Source organism: Carcharodon carcharias, chromosome 6 (genome assembly GCF_017639515.1).
Source record: "Carcharodon carcharias isolate sCarCar2 chromosome 6, sCarCar2.pri, whole genome shotgun sequence".
Classification (NCBI taxonomy): domain Eukaryota; kingdom Metazoa; phylum Chordata; class Chondrichthyes; order Lamniformes; family Lamnidae; genus Carcharodon; species Carcharodon carcharias.
This window is the reverse complement of record NC_054472.1, coordinates 83,137,848-83,160,517: the sequence shown is the minus strand read 5'-3', so window position 1 is coordinate 83,160,517 and position 22,670 is coordinate 83,137,848. Positions and strand designations below refer to the sequence as shown.

The window sequence follows — 22,670 nt, the reverse complement described above, 5'->3', positions numbered from 1 at the left end:
TTGATGTATAATGTGCATGTAAACTGAACTTTCCAAGATTAATTTGTCGAGCTGTGTTACTACATTGAATTATAGAACCATCAAATCGTACAGCCCAGAAGGAGGCCATTCAGCCCAGAGTGTCTATATCAGCTCTTTGAAAGAATGAAAGAACTATTCAATTAGTTCCATTCCACTGTTCTTGCCCATGGCGTGCAAATTTGAATTTGAACATGAAACTAAAAAGTTCTGAAAAGAGCACTGGATGCATATCTATCAATGCACAGTAACAGTGTAGCCTCAGCATAAACCAGTTTCTACTAGCAAATACAATGTACAAGACCATTTTGATTTCCCCAAGATCGTGTTCACAGTAAGATTTCAGAGGAACTTTTTCAGATTCACTTAAATCAAGGCATGGATACAGATCTAAATAAATTTAAAGCAATCCAAATTGTTTTAAGTTCTTACAAATTCAGTTTGGGACGGACATTGATTTGTTGATGCATGCACTTCCAGTTTATGATCTTTAATTATTATAGTTTGCACCTGATTTATAGCCATTCACTATATTTCATGAAACCGATGCAAAAGCAGCTCACACAGTAATCTGCATGTGAGCATAACTTTATGATATTTTCAGTTTTTTAATAAACTGCACTTCTACTTGAAAGCAGTAAATAGTTTCAAAACTTTCCTATGGGACAAAAGAAGTGTGAACATCGAAATAGCCAGATCAGTTAGCAATTAGCTCCATTAGTTTTAACTTCCAACTGGAAGCCTTTATGTTCGTAAGAATTATAAGCAAAATATAAACACATCAATCTAATTTCCTTGTTTTTTGGCAGCTGTGACACAGATCAGCCACAGCTTATCAAATAAGGGAATTTGTGTCATATGGTCATTATAGTAGCAGTTAAACTATTCTGCGCTGTCACTTAAATTGTCTCTGTGGTATTCATGTGAGAGACCTGATCAATATGAGCTAACTAGCACATAAAGGCAGTATAATCTTTTGTTATTACTCCATGGACAGCCATCTGCTTTCAAATTTCTCCTTGTGTGTTAATTGTGATGTGTGAAAATTCAAATGATGATACTGAAACTTCGTAACTCTAAGGAAAATGGATAGCAGGGTGCTTCTTTTGAGCTATGACATACCAGAGATATAATTTGATCATAGTCCTGCAAATATGATTAAAACCCCATGAAATATTATACCTTTCTGTGCACACTTAGATTCATGCTGTCAGAATTTTTTTTTGTAAAATACAAATTTTGACATTTACAAACACACAACTTTTCATTTGAAAATTGTGCTAGTGGCAGAAATCTTACAGGATCAAGACTAAGATTTTTGCTTAAAAGTCAGATATTTAACTTTCACTAGCTGTGCACTCTTATGATTTTTCTTATTGCTGTAAAATGTGCCTCCACAGTGATCAACATTCTAGTGGCAAAAGAAAATACCATTAGCTATTTTTTTAAAATAATCACTCATGTGGGCATCACTGGCTAGGCCAGCATCTTTTGCTCCTAAGGAGGCTTTAAGAGTTAACCACATTGCAGTGGGTCAGGAGTCACCTTCCCTAAAAGACATTATTGATCTGATCATCAGATTTTTTTAATTCCAGATTTTTATTGAATTCACAGTGGGATTCAAACCTGGATCCCCAGTGCATTACCCTGGGTCTCTGGAATACTAGTCAGTGACAATACCACTATGCCACCACATCCCATGTACCATCAACTGACAAAATGTAGGTTTAAACATAGCAACCACTGCCTGTAATTGTAGACACAGAGAGGTGTTTCTCCTAGCTGGGGAATCTAGAACATGAGGGCATAGTCTCAGGATAAGGGGTTGATTATTTATTATTGAGATGAGGAGACATTTCTTCACTCAGAGTTGGGAATCCTTGGAATTCTCTCCAAAGGGTTGTGAATGCTCAATTGTTGAGTATATTCAAGGCTGGGATAGATAAATCTGTGATCTCTCAGGGAATGAAGGGATATGGGGGGGAGGGGAGTGGAATCTTATGCCGCGGGATTTTACTGTCCCACCGAAGTGAATGGACTTCTGAATGGCTCACCACATTTTACGGCCACACCTCCACTGCAACAGGGCCGTAAAATTCCACCTGGGACGTGGGCATGAAAATGGAGTTGAGACAGAAGATCATTACATGATCACACTAAATGGCATGGCAAACTAGGGGAACAATATGATCTACACCTCACCTATTTCTTATGTTCTTATGAGACATTGGGACTATGGTTGCAGTGGCTGCACATCTGCAACAAATCTGAGAAATGGAGCAGAGGCTGCAGTGAAGGGAAACTCTGAAAAGGGAGAGGGAAGAAGGCTCTGCACAAAGGGCCCTACCCATCACAGCTTTCTCAAGAGCACTTCATTTCAATTCTTCTCCACATAGCCTAGGAACAGTGCCTGAGGTGACTGAGATTCAACAAGCAAGTGATCACAGGAATGTGCCATCTTCTTCAATATGCTCTGGAACCTCGCACCAGGACAAGGATGACCCTAAAGCTCACAGTGGGATGGAACTGCTATGCATCTGGATCTTTACAGGTTGGAATGGGCAACATATGCGACATCTCCTACCATGCCATCCATCGATCATGATTAGGCAGGGGCCAGGAGGCCACTCAAGGCAAGCCCTCCAAAGGGAATGAGGGCAAGTGGTTAGAGTCTGGCCCTAAGGACCTGGCAGCATTGCCACAAGAAGGTGAATGGCCTCACATAGATGGTTACGGTCAGTGAATGCATCTTTGAAGGACATCTCTCATCCACTGCACCATCAACCTCTTGCACTGCCCAATGCATCACACCATCATCAGTCAACTAATAGCAATCCCTTGTACTCAGGGCTCACACCTAACACCCAAATACTCCAACTCACAACTCACCCTCACAAACATTCTACTGCTGCCAGTCACATGCCTAGCTCTCACTGCTTCCACATAGTTCCATCTATGCAGCTGTGACAGCGCAACAGAACCAAGAACATTCTGCCCCATCTCTTGCAGAACAAGGTGACCTGGAACCACCTGGAGTAGAACAAAACAGAACCTATGGAGGACAAGGACGCCTGCATCTCTTGAGCCCTATAAGAGGAGATGCATCTCTGCATCATGGTGCTGGTTGCAACAGAATTCATGCAACAGAGCTGAAGTTCTCAGTTATTGTTCTCTGTGCTCCTTTAGAGTTCCTGATTCATAGCCCTTTTAAAGTTTTACTCCAAGATTTCTTTAGCATCTCTGCTCTTTGTATCCCTTTAGAGCCAGTGACTAGAAATTAGTTCAGGCCCTCTGCATTGCAAGAGGACCAGGTGAAATTGTTCCTCTTGGATTAAAGGACACGATCAGTATAGTGGGGATGCTTACATCAGGCCTATTAGAAATCTGGAATCAGGGTGAGGGTAAGGATTAAGAGGGGGATAAATGTGGGCTGTCATCTGGCCTTCACACCTGTTCCTAAAGGCACCGGAAACAGGCCTCAAAAGGAAGCTGCATGGTTAACAATGAGCCATTGCTTCCTGTGCTCCTACAGAGTCCTGCACCTCAGCAAATTGACGATTTCACTCCCCAGCTGATCAAGAATTCTCCCTTCAGTCCTGATGGGAGACTTTGGGCAGAATTTTTAATGACCTGACCAGCAGGGATTGGGTCAATCAGCCCTAAATTTAGGGCTCCCCCACACACTGTAGTCTTAACTCAAAGCATGTCTCAATGTCACAGATCGAGTCTCTGCCTTGAGACCCAACCTGATTGACAACTAGGCCTTCAGGAAGCTGGTCACTGACAATTGTAGCACCAGGTAACGCTGCTCTAGGAATGGGGGCGGGGGGGGGGGGGGGGGGGGGGGGGGGGGGGGCGGGGGGGGGGGGGGGGGGGGGGGGGGGGGAGTTGGTCAGGGGCAGGGGTAAGGGATTGAATAGTGGAATAGTGGGGGCTACTTTGGGATTGGTAGCTGGTGGGGTACATGCTGGGGAGTTGGTGAGGTGGAAAGAGATTGGAAGCCTCAGGGGGGGCAATCTTTGAAGGATTGAAGGAGGCTCTTCGGGGTAGGCACCTGGGTTCACCGAACCCTCACTTTGAGGAAGCTGCCCTGTGCTCAGCAAACTCAACCAAAAGCAATTGAAAAGCTGAATTATAATGGGGCTTGCAGCCTTGGATCAGGTTGGTCATCTGCTCAACTTCCAGTCTCTTCTATGTTTAGATATGCCTGCCAATTCCTGGAACTTTACAGGCTTCCTTTTGAATGCTTGTAACAAATTTGTACTCCCTGCACATGCTAGCAATTTATTCCAAAGGTCACTGATTCTCTGCAGAAGAAATTCTTCCTTGCATTTAACCTAGCTCCAAGTTTTATGTTGTATGGAGTGAAGCAAGAGAAAGAAAAAGAGAGTTGAGGAGAGAGACAGTAAAACTGTGAGGGAGGAAAGAGTGAAAACTGATGCACTGGAAACAGACAAACATCTCATGACATTCTGGATACTCCAAGCATCCTTAGTTACAGAACCACGAGAGTTTTTGATGAAGCTTAGAATCAAAAGTTTAAGAATAACTGAATTAGGTAGTTTTGTTCAAATTTATTAGCCAAAAGGGAACATTGAGTGACCAATGGCTTAAAAAATATATTTTTTTAAATAAAGGTTTCATTTCAAAGCTTCAAGATTTTGTGCCAACAAAGTTAGATGTGCCCCATGTTTACTACTTTATTTTACTGCTTACTTGATAATTACATCTTGTGCCACAAACATCCAGCAGATACAGTTATGGCTAAGATGATTAATTCCTTTAACTACACAGTTTGGAATAGGATTGGTGACATAGGTATAGGTATAAAAAGGGATGATTAAGTATTCCATAAGAAATATACTCTTGTGTTGTTGGGGCAAGAGGAATTGCTTGGTAAGCAACAGAGCTGAATTGAGTGGTAGTGATGTGAAGATGGATAAATTTACAATAAAGAATCAGAGTTATTACCATGAAGCATTCTGTAGACCTTTACTTATCCCAAGTTTAGTCCTAAACTATACAGACCAAAAGGTTCCAGCTTTGATTTCCAATCTCTGCTGAATTAGACAATGCCATCAGGGGTACCAATTGGGGGACTACAAATTGGTGTTGACACCTCTGGACTAGGAAGGGGAAATCAGCCATGGTTCCAGATCGCTGTCCAGTGATTCCTGCTGGAAAGTGCTCATGTGAACGTCAGGCTCACCTGTGATGGTCCCATGATCAAAGCCTGCGGGCTCTCACCCTCTAGGCTCATGCATGAAGAATGGCCACGTGGGTGAGATACTGAAGGTCTGCTGGTGCCCATGGAACTCTACCCCAACAACGGTCAGCACCTTCAGGAGATGAGGGGAGAAAAAACAATTTTTTAAAACAAAAAGCTCCCCGAGAGTTCCAATGGATTAATGAGCTAGATGGCATACTTCTGAGACATTTTTCCTCATTTTCTGCATTAGTTCCTGATTTTTCTAAAACTTCTCTTCCCAAATAAGAAGTACAATTGATTGTACTTTATTTTGAAAACTACCTGTTGCTTAGTATAGCTTGATAAGACATTGTAAATGATCTTATGGAGAAACAAGGGTCAGTTTTCTACTGGGAAAAATAGAAATGACCACATTGGAATTAGCTCAGCTTCTGAAATTAATTCAATGATGGAGCTATCTGCGAAATATAGATTTTCTTTCAATGTTTATGTTAACTGACTCAGTTTTATCACTGATAGGAGAAGGCTACAGGAGTAAACAGGCTAAGCACCTAGCCCACCAATGACCATCAGGTCTCTGATGCACCAAACTTATTGTATTTTATTCAACTCAGTGCTAAACTATCTGATATATTTTTCATTTTCTGCCATGGTAATCAAAATTTCAAAATTTTGATGCTTAAATAAATATTGTAACTACAAAGAAAGTAAACACTAATACATTTTTTAAAATCATTTTCAGGATTTGAATTCTTTTTAATCTAATTTTAAAATTCCAAAGTTCATAACCACAACAAAAACAACTTGCATTTATGCAGCATCTCTAATGTAGAAAAAACATTCTACAGCACTTCAGAGACATAATCAAAAAAAATGTATAAGAGCAAACACATTGGTTTCAAGAGCATGGCTTTACAAATGAGTCCATCAAATAAGAAAATTATCACCTTAGGGAACCTAGCTGAATAAATTTACTGTTCTTCTTAGATTCTGCAAGTTTCCCACTGGAGCTGCATTTGTACAGTTCAACCACTTGGGAGACAAATTTTCTGCACCCTGCCCTCCTCAACCTTCTGGCCAGCCTGCTCTTCCGGATTTGGGCAGGGCATGAAATTCCAGCCATGCCTCTGAATATCCCAGTTTAATCCATTCCAAGATTGCTCTAAAAGAGAGTAGCACAATATATCACCTTGTTAAAAGTTTGTGCGCAGAAAAGCCCTGATGGTCAACCACCTGTTGTCTAACTCAAGCTGGATAGGAACATGCGCAAATGGTAAATATCATCAATTAAGTAGCTTGGATAGGCAAATTTCTGCCTAGTCCTCCTCCATGCCTATACAGCTGCTGCAATTCCTGGCTACTAAACAACTCTTCATCGTCCATCTTCATAAGGACATGGCTTCTGGGTGGCCATGCTATCCACAGACATCTGTTGCTAGATTTTGGCAAATTATCTTGAATGGTTGGGAAGGAAAACTTAATCTCACACCAACAGAGAGCAACAAATTATAAAGATCCAGTTAGTACTTTTAGGGAAATAAGGCACAATACAAAAAAAAACACCCTTGCAACAAGTACAGGAGAACAGCTTTAAGAATAATGCTGGGGGATGTGCAAATGCAGAAGTGAATTGCATTCCAGGTTTTACTGGCATACAGTAATGTTCCTAGCCATTGAAGTGACTTATTGGTTTTCAGGGCACTAAGGACTTGCCCCAAAATGGGCCCTAGTAAGGCTTACATAATGGAGTAGCACAAACTTCCTGCTTCTCCAGTAAAAGCATGTCAGAAAACCCGGGACAAACGTAAATGTGGAGTTCAGCCCAGGTTTTCCATCACTTCTGGACCAGTTGTGCACTGATGCAGACGAGTAATATTTCAACCTCTAATTTTCTTTGCTCTGCTCTCATTTTTATCTTCCCAGTTAATTTCCAATAAATTAAAATCTTCAGTAACAATTCTATTTGTGTTTAAATATATCTCGATAAAGTGTTTGCATAATTCAGTATCATCTCCATATTTGAACTTGGTGACCTGTGACAGATTGCAACAATCTTTCTTTTATTTCTTTCATCTCAAATCAAATACCATGGGCACGTCACTGCTAAATTCACATGTAATCATTATACTTATTGTTATACCCTGCTAACTTAAAAAGCAATACCTTCTCAAGGTCTATTTTCTCTTTCTTTATAGTTTTTTTTTATTCATTCACAGGGTGTGGGCATCACTGGCTACACCATCATTTATTGCCCCTCTCTAATTGCACTACAGAAGGTAGTGGTGAACCACTACTATCCATGTGGTTTGATATACCCACTGTGCTGTCAGGGAGGTTGATCCAGGATTTTGTTCTGGCAACAGTGAAGGGATGATATGGTTCCAAGTCAGGATGGTGTGTTGCTTGGAGGGAGAATGGTGTTCCCATGTGTCTGCTGCCTTTGTCCTTCAAGATGGTACAGGTCACGAGCTTGGCAGATGCTGTCAAAGGACCTTTGATGAGCTGCTGCAGTGCATCTTGCTGATGGTACACACAACTACCACAGTGCATAGTTGGTGGGGGGGAGTGAATGTTGAAAGTGGTGCATGGAGTGCCAATCATGTGGACTGCTTTGTCCTAGATGGTGTCAAGCTTCTTGAGTGTTGTTGGAGCTGCACTCATCCAGGCAGACGGAGAGTATTTCATCACACTCCTGACTCATGCCTTGTAGATGGTAGACAGGCTTTAGGGAGTCAGGGAGGTGAGCTACTTGCCACGGGACTGCCAGCATCTGACCTGCACTTGTAGCCACAGTATTTATATGGATCGCCCAGTTCATTTTCTGGTCAATGGTAACCTCTAGGATGTTCATAGTGGGGGCTTCAGCAATGGTAATGCCATTGAATGTCAACAGGAGATGGCTATATTCTCTCTTATTGGAGATGGTCAATGCCTGGCATTTGTGTGATGCAAATACTACTTATCACTTGTCAGCACAAGCCTGAACGTTGTCCAGGTCATGCTGCATATGGGCATGGACTGCTTCAGTATCTGAGGAGTCACGAATGGTGCTAAACGTTGACCAATTATTAGCAAACCTTCTCATTTCTGACCTTATGATGGGGGGAAGGTCACTGATGAAGAAGCCTAGGACACTATCTTAAGGAATTGCTGCAGCGATGTCCTTGGACAGAGATAATTGACCTCCAAAGCCACAACCATCTTCCTTTGTGTTAGGTGTGACTCCAACCAGTGGAGAGCTTTCCCCCTGTGATTCCCACTGACTTCAATTTTGCTAGAGCTCCTTGATGCCACATTCGATCAAATGATGCCTTGAACCCAAGGGCAGTCACTCTTGCCTCACCCTGAGTTCAGGTCTTTTGTCCATATTTGTATCAAGGCTGTAATGAGGTCAGGAGCGGATTAGCCCTAGCACAACCCAAACTGAGAATTAGTGAGCAGGTTATTGCTGAGTGCCACTTGATAGCACTGTCGATGACATCTTCTGTCACTTTGCTGATGATTGAGAGTAGATCGATTGGGGTGGGGGAAAGGTGGTGATGGGGCTCGTCAGTAACTGTCTAGATTGGATTTGTCCTGCTTTTTGTGGACAGGACGTACATGGGCAGTTTTCCACATTGCCAGGTAGATGCCAATGTTGCAGCTGTATTGGAACTGCTTAGCTAGGGGCGTGGCTCATTCTGGACCTTCAGTACTAATGCTCGAATGTTGTCAGGGGCCATAGCCTTTGCAGTATCCAGTGCCTTCCGCCAGTTCTTGATATCATGTGGAGTGAATCAAGTTACTTGAAAACTGAAGAAAACTTGCTGCTCTGAAGCAGGGTGATACGGACTCGAAACATCAATTCTGTTTTTCTCTCCACAAATGCTGTCAGACCTGATGAATTTTTCCAGCATTTTGTGTTTTTCTTTCTGCTTGAAAATTGGCATCTGTGATGCTGAGTACCTCAGCAGGAGGCCGAGATCATCATTCATTCAGCATTCCTGGCTGAAAGTGGTTGCAAACGCTTAGCCTTGTCTTTTGCACTGATGTACTGGGCTCCCACATCATTGAGCATGGGGATATTTGTGGAGTTTCCTCCTCCTCCACCACCACTCATGAATGGATATGGTAGGACTGCAGAGCTTAGACCTGATCCGTTGGCTGTGGGATCACTTCTCTTAATCTATTGCATGCTGTTCATGCTGTTTGGCATGCAAGTTGTCTGGTAGCTTCACCAGGTTGACAACCCATTTTAGGTGTGCCTGGTAAAGGTCCTGGCATGCCTTTCTGCACTCTTCATTGAACCAGGGTTGCTCTCCAGCTTCATGGTAATGGTAGATTGAAGAATACACCGGACCTTGAGGTTATAGACTGTGGTTGAATACAATTCTGATGCTGCTGATGGCCCAAAGTGCCTCATGGACGCCCAGTTGTGAGATAGATGATCTGTTCAAAATCCATCCCATTTAGCACAGTGGCACAACAGAATGGAGGGTATTCTCAATATGAAGATGAACATTTGTCTCCAAAAGAACTTTGTGGTGGTCACTCCTATCAATACTGTCAAAGGCACATGCATCTGCAACAGGTAGATTGTTGAGAATGAAATCAAATAGGTTTTTCCATCTTGCTGTTTCCTCACCACCTGCCGCAAGCCCAGTCTAGTAGCTATATCCTTTAGAACTCAGCCAGCTCAGTCTGTAGTGATGCTACCTCGCGGCTCTTGGTGATTGAAATTTGAAGTTCCTCACTCAGAGTACATTCTGTGTCCTCCCCATCCTCGGTGCTTCTTCCAATTGGTGTTCAACATGGAGGAGTACCGATTCATCAGCTGAAGAGTGCACTAAGTGGCAACCACCAGGAGGTTTCCTTGTCCATGTTTGACTTTATGCCATGAGACTTCATGGGGTCCAGAGTCAATGTTGAGGACTCCCAGGGCAACTCCCTACCAATTGTATACTGCTGTGCTGCCACCTCTGCTGAATCTGTCCTGCCCTTGGGACAAGAGATACCCAGGGATAGTGATGGTACTGACTGGGACATTGCCTGGAAGATGTGATTCGGTGAGTATGACTATGACAGGCTGTTGTTTGACTAGTTCATGGGGCAGCTCTCCCAATTTTGGTACAAGCTCCCAGCCGTTAGTAATAAGGACTTTGCAGGGTTAAAAGGGCTTGATGTGTCATTGTCACTTCTGGTGCCTAGGTCAATGTCAGGTGGTGTATATGGTTTCATTCCTTTTAGACTTTGTAGCAGTTTGACACAACCGAGCGACTCTATAGGCCTTTCAGAGGGCATTTAAGAGTTAACCACATTGCATTGGGTCTATACTCACACGTAGGCCAGACCAGGTCAGGATGGTAGATTTTCTTCCCTAAAGGGCATCAGTGAACCAAATGGATTTTTACAACATTCAACAATGGTTTCAATGGTCACCATTAGTGAGACTACTTTTTAATTTCAAATTTAGTAATTGAATTCAAATTTCACCTGCTGTCCTCGTTGGATTTGAACCCATGTCATCAAAGCATTGGGCCTCTGGATCACTAGTACAGTGGCATTACCACTACACCAATCACTTCTCCAATCTAACAGCTAGAAATTTGTTTAGGCCCATTTTCTGATCAAAATGGTCAGTGTGATCTCAGGATGCAACAGAAATCAGATGCCAAAATTTGTTCAAAATTAGGTCTCAGCCAAATTAACATAATTTTGGTGCAGTGTGGATGCTACTCAGGCATCCAGAGGCAGCTCGCTGCTTTTCAGCACATTTATTTGGGTCATAACTGGAAATAGACCTCAGGTAGGTTCCTGTAGGGGATGTTGGGTTGGGGCTGAGGAGAATGAGTGGAAGCTGATGCAGGTAGTCAGCAGCCCTCAGTACTGTTGCAAAGCCAAGGAGGAGCACGGCTCCACATTTAGGTAAGCTAATATTGAAGAACTCAGGTTTAGTTGGTGGTCTCATTAAGAACTGCTGGTTTTGCCGCAGCAAGAGCAAAAAATGACTGATAGGAGCTTGCAGATACTCTGCTCAGTGCTAATGATTATCTGAGGAGGGTCCTGAAACAGACATTAGGCCCCTCCATTAATACATACAAGGGGTCAAATGCCTATTTTAGGCAGCAGCCAGGAAAGTCTGCACATCATTCAAGCCAATATGATCTTGAATGCATTTCAGGAGCCCTTTCGGCACAGGAAATAGCACTACAAAATCAGTTGTTATTGCCCCTCTTTTACACCCAAAAACCTGTGAAAAAAGTTCAATTTCTCCCTCTTTAGCTCTTGGTATATATTAACCACTCTATATTCTTATTTAGCCCTGAATGAATAATACATGCATCATATTTTCACTTGATTAGAATTACAAATCACATAACTTATTCTCATCACTTTTTGCATTTGCATACTTTACTTTAAGATTTTTACCTGCACTCATTAATGCAGTCCCTGCTTACATTCCCAATCCTGATCTTTCCTCATTCCTTAATCAATTCTAATTCTTAATCTTCTTACTTACAGCATGCAGATGTAATGGGTTTGGTTAATGGGTTTCCTTATCTTCAAATTTTACTCCTCACCCATCATACTAGTTTAAATCTATTCCAAAATTTATTTTTCACTTTTGTTGCTTGAACATTGGTACCAGTATGGTTCAGCAAATATCATCCCATTTCCCCAGCTTTCCCCTGCACTAGAACTTACTCCATTACCCCTAAAATATAAATCTTTCCCTCCTATATCAGGGCTGTAATTTTCTACTATGGCAGAATTGTGGTGCAATTTCAAAATAACTTCAATATGATAGTTGCGTTTCCAGTGACAATGCCACTACAGTCAGGAAGAAAATCACTGATAGGTTTTGCATGCCAGTCACCGTGAAATAGAGCTGACTACCTACATGTCAGCTGAAAAAGAGTGTAATTTTTATCTAAAATTTAAATATCATGGACTGGAGAAGTGGGACCATGCATCCCATGATCACATCCATTCTCTGCAGTGCCTTTAAAATGCAATTTATCCACATGCATATCACATTCCGCACCCTGCAAAAACACTGGACATGAAAAATGTGCTGGTATTAATAGCACCCAGAACTCTTCGGGTACAAATGATCAGAAAGTTATCAGACCATGTTGTTGAATATGCCCATCCCAGTCACTTTGGGAAAAAAAAAACTTTTGGAACTGATGGGGGAAGAGCTAGAAACCAGTAGAATGGCTTCCAAGCAGTTCCCTGCTTTCTTCTACTGAGAAGATTTGGCCTTTACCTCTAACCATGCATTTACCTGCCTAATGTCATGATGTACATACTATACAGTACATGTAGTTATATCATTTTGTTTTTTGCTCTAGTTTACTCTGGAGCAGCAGATGTGGAGGCATTATCTTTTGGGTAGACAAAATCTGTTCAAATCTTATTAGCCACGAGGAAAGGAGAATTGATACACTTAGGTGCTGCAGGGTCTTTAGACCTGGCTAATTTGGTGGTCTTAGAAATCCAAAAGCAGGCAATTCTGCTGTATGAACTTATAGATGTAGCCATAATCTTATCCTGAATTCTTATTCCTACAGTTGTACATGCAAAGTTCTACTTGATGAAAGACAAAATTGTTTTCCAGGCACTTGAGTGAAATGAAATAACTGATAGGATTATCACCTGCATCCACATTTCCACAAGTTTCAATGATAGGAAGGGATCATAACAACCAAACACCATTGCATCTAATGGCATTATCACTGCATTGTTTATTTTGAAAAAAATGAATCAAAAAGCTGCCTCTTCACATGCATGAGTGGAAAGTATAACAAGAGCAAGGTCCCACGTATTTGTTCCTTGGCTTTTGAAGAGAGAAGTGTGTAAAAATATATATGAAGTTTTCTCAATCTGCACTTCACTGCTATGTTCAATGCCCCCCCTTTACCCTCTAACAATAGTTATATTTTGGGCATAAAAACACCATAGAACAATAGTCAGATACAGGGTTTATGTATGCCAATATAATTATTGGCGGCAAACACTTGGGCCTGGATTTTTGCTCCCAAGTCAGGTGATAGGAGTTGGGAAATTTCACAGCTCACTGCACTCGCCTCAGGAAAAACACCCCAAATGACAGGATTTTTGTTCCAAGGGGGTGCATGTGGGATATAGTCAGGCCCAACACCAGTGGGTGCAGATCAGAGGTGACCGAGGGGCTGCCGAGTGCCGAGGTGGGCTGTTTAAAAGACCCGCCGTGGTTCTCTGGGACTTCATCCCAATTGTATTCTTAAACATTAGACCCTCCAGCCCTCACCCATTCCCCATGCCTATACAAGCCAACTCATGCCAACCCATGACCCCCACCCCACTCGAATGCCCATTCGTATTCTCCATGCCAACCCATGCACGCCCATACCCAATAGCCCCTTATAGGCCCTATGCCAACTTAGTGCCAACTCATGACCCCAACCCACCATCCTTTGCCCTTGCATCTGTGCCAACTCATCCAGTATCTACCATGGGCAGACTTCAGGAACTATGCTAAGATGAAATAAAATCCTAAATATCTATTACAGAGTTCACTATATATAAAAAGCACTCCTATCCATGAAAACCCATTCAAAACATTTACATCTCCTCAGGTACTTAATCCCTTATTAAAAACAAACTTGGATTCATAACCCACATCAAAGACAGCTAATCTTTTAATAACTTCTTTTGAGCTGTCAATTAAACAGTGAACTTACAAACCGCAACCCCTACCTCCACTGACATAATAATCGATTGGAGAAAGCAGCCAAGCATTAATAATGCGATAATGGTAGCACTTAGGGAAAAGTCATCAAACAGCTATTGAAACTGCTGATACAGCTCTTTTTTTCAACTCTCACAGACACAGACAGGCAGTTTTTTTCAATTTTTGAAGGGATGGCCATGTAAGTAACTTCACAGTTTGACAGGCCTTATTGGCCTTTCAAAAGCATTTATGACTTTTCTAAAGATTCATAACTCCCACGCTGTGGGATAAGGCCCTTGCTACAGCAAAAATGGGGTCTGTTTGAACTCAACACTGAGGTCAGAGTTCAAACAGCCATGCTGAGTTTGAGATTCCCAGATGTAGGAGTCACGTCCCGCTCCATGTCCCCTCTCCCAGTGAAGATAGGATCTATGGGAAATGGAGCAGGACTTCGGATCTGGCTTCACCCGCAATTTTGGAAGGTTCCAGAGTCTCCTGCATGACTCCACGGAAATCCAGGCCTTAATCAAAAATAGCATGCATTGGTTAAACAACACCGCACAATGAAATTGCTTAAATCACATTAAGAGTGGCACAGACCTTGCATTTGGTAACTGTAAGGGGCTTGGCCTGGTTGAGGTGCACTAAAACTTGAACCATAACTCAGAAATCCCGTTTGGCCAGGTGACTGCGATTGAGTCAATCCACCTTCAGTCTTGATGCCTGCCCATAATGCACCTATATCGGTTAGTGACATCAGATCTGCAGGTTCTTATTTAGGTATATTAGAAACAGAAGAGTTATCATTTGATGATAAAATTTCTAACTACAAGCAAATTATGACATATTTGTCGTTAGCTCTTGTAGCTCATTTTGTGCAGTAACTGCACTGAATGTAATTATAAATATATATATATGTATATATATTTTGTTTGAATGAAATATCTGTTTACCATAGGATGGGATTCCATAATGCTGGCCTGGCTGTGGATAAGTTGCATAAATTGACGCTTGCTGCATTCCTGTGGCATATGGTGACTGTCCATATGATGCCATGGTTTGTGAAGAAGGTGTAGGAAGAATGTGTGGATATGACCTGCTGTTTATTACAAATAACAAATGTAGAGCAGAGGTTTGCAAATGATTAAAAACTATATAAATACATAGATCCACTGATAAATTATAGCTAATTCTGCCATTCAGATTTGAGTAAATGAAACAGCTAACAATTAAAATTATCCTGAAGAGGGTAAAATTTGTAAAGAAATAATTTGCAGGCAGGAATTACTACCAGTTCAAGACATGTGGATATATTTTTCCATCATAAATAAATAGAGTTTAAAATATTATAAAAACAGAGAAGTTGATGATAAGTTTAAATTTGTTCTTTTGCTGCTTACTTTTTAAATAATAATAGAAATCTTACTTGGAAGGATAAATCTGTGGAGAGAAGTGATGAGTTTGTCTTGGGTTAAAGCCACTACCAATTGCTGTGCAGAATTAAAAAAGAGAGAAATCGATTACAAGATAAATTTCATGTTAAGCGTTCTGAAAGCTTTAGAAACTTGTGATTTCAGTAATGCTCATTATCATCTCACCAGTTTGTTTACATTTAAATAATAATAATACAAGTACAGTGCAGTTACACTGATTTCTAATCCAGTTCAACTTTTCATTCTTTTCTGCTAATCCATCGATAAAAGTAATTCACAAAGGCAGTCTTTCTTCCCCCCACCCCCTCCTGAGAACAGTGGAGACTGCACAGCCATGCTCTAATGCTGTTGTTACCTGATATATTATATGCTCCAGCATGGCACTATGGCATTGGGACTCTGTGTAAAGCTTCCATCTTCACCAGGGACATAATATGGATGGATGACCGCCTGATTTTTCCTTGTCATTGAATGGTATTTAAAAGGGGCATCCAATTCTCTTTTGTCGGTTATATACCGCAGTCGAAAGTTATGCTCACTCTGTTTTTATTTCCCTAGCTCAAGTACTGTGAAGTCAACTGCAGCACCACCATTCCAGAAGCTAACACGAATTAACTAATACATTAATTCATACATTCTGTGCTCTGATTGGGAATTAGCATCTGAATGGCACTGTGGGGAATTGCAGATATACAGCTCATGCTTTCTGCCTATTAAATTTAATGAGGTTATTTTCCACCTTCAGTACCTGAGTGGTAAACTGATGGCAGATCACTACCCTGTTATGGAGCTTGCCTGATTTTCACCAAAATCAATGGCAATAAAAATTAGAAATGGGCGTGGGACAGGAAGGAGGTTCTATAACAGATGGCATTCTGGTGAGCAGTTTACTCCTCAGTAATAAAGGTGGAAATTGCCCTATTCGATAGAAAATCATGCACCGTATTCACACAGAGGGGAGAGTTTTAATGTGGATGAGAGCTTAGGTCTGAGGTATCCCTTTTGAAGGCTACTAATGGATCTGTATGCATCGTCTTAAGTCGGAGGCAGGGGCTGGGGCAGTAACAAGCCAGGTAGCCATTGGCAATTGAAACAGGCTTTACTGTGGATCCTTAACTCAGCCACAATATTAGCATCCCACTTCTAGGTCTTCCAATCAACACAGAGGGTGGCAGGACGATGCCCTGCATCTGTCAAATGAAGGATTTTCTGTTAAGGAGGGGACCCAGGCAAAGGTCAAAATGGCTGAACTCTACATTGATTATCGAAGCTTCAGCAACCTCAGGAATGGAAAGGAGGCCTTTAAAGACTGCTCTTGAGTCTTACTGACACTTCCTTGCTGGTCCTGCAATGGGATTTGAAAGATTGAAGTGAGGTGATGCTTCCCAAGACAGAAGCAAGAGTCCATTTTCTCAAACCAAGCAGGCTTGAATGGAAGTAGCCAAGGAAGTAGCAACAGGAGTGTTAACATCACAAGTAAGAATATCAGAACCAGGAGCAGGAACAGAGACAAAACTCCTCTTCATCTCTGTCTTAAATCGGAGACCCCTGTTTTTGAAACTGTGCCCCCTAGTTCTAGATTCCCACATGAAGGGAAACTTCCTCTCAGCATCTACCCTGACAAACCCTCTCAGCATTCTTCTATGTTTCATCTTATTTGTGCGGTACCTTGAACCTGGATTTGGTACCCCAAGAAATGCAAGGATCTCAGTAGGGTAGGTAGATGAGTGGTTTATTATTTACAGGGGCTAGGCCCCAAATTGACTTTCCCAGTATTGTCTTCTTTAGAACACACCTTGCAGCTCCATTTATCCCTTTGTCTCTTAAGGCACCTTCTCACATCCCCATTTGAACAACTGTTAGCACTACGATGGGAGTGCATCTCAAGCCCATGCCTCAGTCACTCTCCATCAATATCATTCCCTCCGCTCAACACAATCCATTTGGGACACTCCTTTTCCTCTTTGCAGAAGAGAGTGCAAAGCTCCAGAGGCAAGCAGAAAACTGGGGAGTGGGGAGAGGGGATGGCCCTCCAATGATCATTACCTTGTCAGCCATTGGCAGGGTGTGTCCACCTGGTCTACTGGGAAGGCGGTCTTGTTCCAGGATGCTACAGATGGCAGCAGCAACCTCCCGGGAGAGCATGAGCTTCCTGAGGCATGGGTGTTGACACATGTCAAGAAAGCTGATCTTCCTCCACCTGTACTCCTTGTGTTGGGGGGGGGAGGTCTTGCCTCCTCGGAGCTGGATCTGTGTCCATTCCCTCTGTCCTGTGGAGCGGCATGTGGCTGAGGAGAAGGCAGCTGTGCTGCTGCTGATGTTGCTCCTGCTGCAGCTGATATTGTCAGTGCTGCTGCTCTACTTGTTCCACATCAGAGATCCAAAGTAGAGCTGCATAAGCTGCCCCCATGGTGCTATGAAGGCTGACAGCAAGGAAGTGTTGATCAAGTTGAATAAAGTCCAAGACAGGTGAAATAGCCTCTAAAAAGTTAGAAATCACCTGTCAGCACTAAGAGTGCCAAGAGAAGAAATGGTGTTTGCACCTGTCTCTCTCTTAGATATGGCTGCAGCTATTCAGTTTCATTGACAGGCTGGGAAGCCTTCAAGCAATGACTGATCAATGACATCCTGTTGTACTCCCACCTGCTTGACCCAAGCAAGTTTGAGACAGCTCAGGAAACTAAAACCACTACTAAAACCAGAAATCTAGTTTGAAGCTTGACAATTAGGTATTTAAATACTTTAATTACTTACTTGATAGCTCCACAGGAATTTCCTGCCCACCTGCAAATACACGCAGGTTAAACCTGGAAATGGGCAGGATCATATCTGGTTCCTAACGTGGTGTCACTTTTCAGGGTTTTAACCCAGTGCCTGCATCCAAGCATGCCCCTCCCAGGCCCCCCAGCAGTTAAAATTCCACCCATTGTTTCTTATCTAACTAAATCCCCTGTGTACAGCAGCATATTGCAAAGTCGGCAGATTGCCACACACTAAAATAAGGTAAAATAAAGTAAGGATAGAGGATGGGGTTATCTATTTACAGAAGGGTTTCAATCAATTATGCAAATATACAGGAAAATAGTAAATGCAATTTAACATGGATGGTATCTTTAGAACTAACATAGGCATATTCAAAAACAGATCTCTGCAAATAGTAGACTCATCAGGGGAATTTTCCCAGGTAAGTGGGGGCAAAGGGCTAAATTTTCCTGGCCCAATGGCGATGGACTGGGAGGTAGGAGGACTGAGAAAATGGGAGTGGAGGGGCGCAGCATTGGTGAGGGCGGGGGGGGGGGGGGGGGGGGGGGGGGGGGGGGGGTGCGCGAGGAAGACATGAGGAGGGAAGCCAAATGTCTTTCTGTCGCCAAGCTTGGTTGAGAGTCCAGACAACTATTGCTCTTGTTGAAACACATGCATTCCAGAGAAGACATTGTTTGATTGACAGCTTAGACTTTCTGATCTCTGCTGTCAATTTCACAATGTTTGTTCACACAATGTTAAGTGGTTTCAAGGGTTTATGGTTTTTGTTATGGGGGCATGAACACCAAGGGGGCAGATGGAATGGCATGCTTGGCACAGGGGGCATGAGGAGGACCTGTTGAACTTATCTTTAATAAAGTGCCCTCATGCAGACTGGGGTTCACGACTCCTCTGAAGGGCCGTGAACCATGACTCTTTAAAAACCTGGCTTGACTCCATGATAATTGGGGAGGAGTAGGACATGCCTATCTCCTCATTGAAGTCGGCTAGGTAGGGAGTGCCAGGTATGAGCTTTTGACAGGAACCAGCCCTCACCCTTTAAAGGCACTCCCAAAAATCAAACAGCCCAGGGATGGGGTTGGAAATCCTGGAATCGGGACTCACCCACTATTTTTAAAGGGCTGCCACGTCAACCCGACTCAGTGAAAATCCAGGCCAGGGTCTACACGCAGAGGATCGGCTCTCCCATCATGTCTGAGCAATGGTGTCCCAGGAGGTTCGGGTTTTCCTGGCAGGTTGCTGCTAACATTGGCAGCCTCCTGGAACAAGACCTCCTTCCCAAGATATGTGGTATTAGACTTGGAGGATGCTCAGGTAGAGATCATTGATCATCTGAACATTAACTGAATATTTTCTACTTTTATATGGCATGGCTTGACCTGATGGAGCTTGAATGGGAAAGTGTTTGCAATCAATTATGTCTTGCACCCTTGTGAAGCTGTCATTATCAAAGAAGGCTAGCTACCTGGGTCTCTCCTGCTGCAATCAAAGTGCAAGTAATGGCAGTCCTGTTTTCACAGATTCTCAGTGATATTGAGGATGCATTGGTGCATAGAGCGTAAGCTCATTCTTATCAACACCCCTGGGCAACTTGTAGGCAGCCTGAAGCATAAATATTTAGGGCTTTGATCACAGTGACCAAGTCTACTTACATTATGTTGTTCTTCTAATTGAGATGGCATAAAATGACACAATTATGCAACTATCCCACTGAGGAACCATAGGTAGTGCATGCACTGTTCTGCAGCTAAATCTAGGTAAATCTAGGTCCTGGCACAGAAGATGTATTCCAATGGGACTGTGAGGATTCTATGCAGTCTCCACATCTAAACAGTATTCTGCCCTCTATGCCTATGCACTAAATATAAACACAGGAAATTAAGCTTACTGCATAAACTTTGCAAAAGTTACTTTTACTTCAGTTCAAAGTCAAGATAAACAATGACTGGAATTATATGGAATTCATTGGATCGTAGCGCCAATGGAATCAGTAGCCTAACAGATAGGCCTTAATTTTTTTTATTCATTCATGGGGCATGGGTGCCATTGGCAAGGACAGCATTTATTGTATATTCCTTATTGTCCTTGAGAAGATGACAAATACAATTGGGTGGCTTACTAGGCTATTTCAGAGGATAGTTAAGAGGCAACCACATTGCTGTGTGTCTGGAGTCACATACAGATGTGAGCAGGTAAGGGCGACAGTTTTCCTTCCATAAAGGACATTAGCGAAGCAGGTGGGCTTTTATGACAGTCTAGTAGTTTCATGGTCATCATTATTGGTACTAGTTCTTAAATTTAATTTATTTAATTGAATTTAAATTCAACTGCCATTGTGGGATTTGACCTTGTGCCGCTGATCATTAATCCGACCTCTGGATTACTGGTCCAGTAGCATAATCATTAATCTACTGTACCCTACAATTAGTCTTAGTAAGCTTGAAACTGACCAAAAAAGTGCCAAATAAAAACACTTTCCCTTCTCCACAAATCCTCTTCCCAGACTCCCCCTCACTCTCGTCTTGAACCAGTGGCTCTCCAATCTCATCTCATCCCTCAGACCCACATTTTTCTCCCTTAACCACATTCCTCTTAAACTTCCAAGTACTCAATTTCCTTTTCATGGACTCTGTGCAAGCTGATATTGCAAATCTTGTGGCATAGATTGGTAATTGGTTGGGGTGTACGAAATAGAGGATAGTGATAAAGGGTTTGTTCTCAGATTGGCAAGACAGAGCAAGTGGTATTCCCCAGGGATTTGTGGGCCACAACTTTTCACCCTATATAATATATATCTGGGGGGGGGGTAACCAAGAGATAGTGCCCCCCAACCTCCTGTAAGTCCCCAGGTAGGAATTGCATGGCAATTGCCCAGGAAGCTCAAACTTCTGTTGGGCAATTACCCTGCAATGGATACCATCCAATAATGTGATTTAAATCACAAACTTTGGATGGTCCCGAATGTCTTGCAGTAATAGTTACCCATAAAAAGTTAGAAGAATTAAAGCCACTTCGAACTTCTGGGTAACTATAGTACTGACCCACCCCCACCCTGGCACCAACCCTCAACTGTTGCCCCGCCCCTGACTAAAACCCCACCCGCCCCCAACGCCCCAAGGGTCCCGACTAACTCCCACGATCCCCTGACTACACCGCCATGTCACAACCCTACGACTACCCTCCCCACCTCACAATTATACCCCCACCATCCCTGACTACACCCTCACCACCCAGAGTGCCCTCTCCACTCCTGATTGCCCTCCCCACCCCGCCGACTATACCTCCATTCCCGACTGCCCTCCCTATCCTGCAACTACAACCCAACACCGCCCCACACCCCCCCCCCCACTTCCTCCTGGCTCCAATTGCCCCAAACCCCACAATTACCCTCCCCACCCACAATTACCCTCCCCACACACAACTTCCCTCTCCATCCCCAACTACATCCTTACCTCCTTGACTGCCCTGCTCACCATTCCTTCACTGTCACTGGGTCAAAATTCTGGAACTCCCCTAACAGCACTGCGGGTGTACCTACACCAGGGGTGGACTGCAGCCGTTCAAGATGGCAGCTCACCACGACCTTCTCAAGGGCAATTAGGGATGGGCAATAAATGCTGGCTGAGCTAGCAATGCCCTCATCCATAGATCAAATAAAATAAACCCTGACTGCCCTCTTCATGGCACTAACTATATCCTCACTCCCACAACCGCCCTCCCCATACCCCCAACTATACCTTTCCCCATGATTGACCACCTGACCCCTCTCCCCCCACCTACCATCCGACTGCATTTCTCCACCCCGCCCCCGAAACTGACCACCCAACCATCCAGACCCACACCCCACCACAGTTGTACAGAAAATAATCCAAAAATAATTTACGGAATGCTGGCCTTTAGGATATAAGGAAATGTAAGAAATCATGCTTCAGCTCTACGAAGACCAGGTGGATCACAACTGCAGTACCATGAATAGTTCTGTGCATCATATCTTAAGAAGAATCTGTTGATCCTGTAGGGAATACAGTGTAGGTTTATCAGGATGATATCTGGATGTCAACAGTTAAAGTACGAGGGATTAAAAAAACTAGGGCCTGAATTCTACCCTTGGGGTGCAGCTGAAGTCGGCGTGGCCGGGAGCAGATGCAAAACCCTCTCCCGGCCGAGTTCACGCTGTGAACGTGATCTTACGCTGGGTGGCCAATTAAGGCCCACACAGCATGAAACGCAACTGCCGGATTGGTTTTCCATGCGCAGGGATGGGAACGCATCAGGTGTCAGGTCCAATGGGGACCTGGTGGGATGTTCAAAAGAACAAAATGCAAACAGCAGCTCCCTAAAGGCTGCCAAGTGTTTGTGGGAGGCTGAGGGAGCTGTTTGGAAGCAATCCAACAAATGTCCTGGTGTACAGACATGCCCTCAGCACCTGGTGGTCATGGCAGGCAGGAGGGCAAGTTGAGTGGGCACTCTGCCCCCCGTCTCTCAGATGAATGCCTGGGAATGCTGGTTGAGGAGGTCAGTGCCAGATAGCATACCCTAATACCCAGGGATG

At 43.2% G+C, this 22,670-nt stretch overlaps 1 protein-coding gene across 1 annotated transcript in view; it reads right to left on the bottom strand.

The window, feature by feature from the left end:
• The window catches only part of eya1 (EYA transcriptional coactivator and phosphatase 1), a 238,579-nt gene that overhangs the window by 167,409 nt on the left and 48,500 nt on the right, over window positions 1-22,670 (bottom strand). Inside the window, exons 5-7 of the mRNA XM_041190565.1 lie at window positions 15,349-15,412; window positions 14,876-15,021; window positions 14,523-14,645 (exon numbers count right to left, since the gene is read on the bottom strand). Coding sequence (XP_041046499.1) covers window positions 14,523-14,645; window positions 14,876-15,021; window positions 15,349-15,412 — 333 coding nt within the window. The remainder of the gene's footprint in view (window positions 1-14,522; window positions 14,646-14,875; window positions 15,022-15,348; window positions 15,413-22,670) is intronic.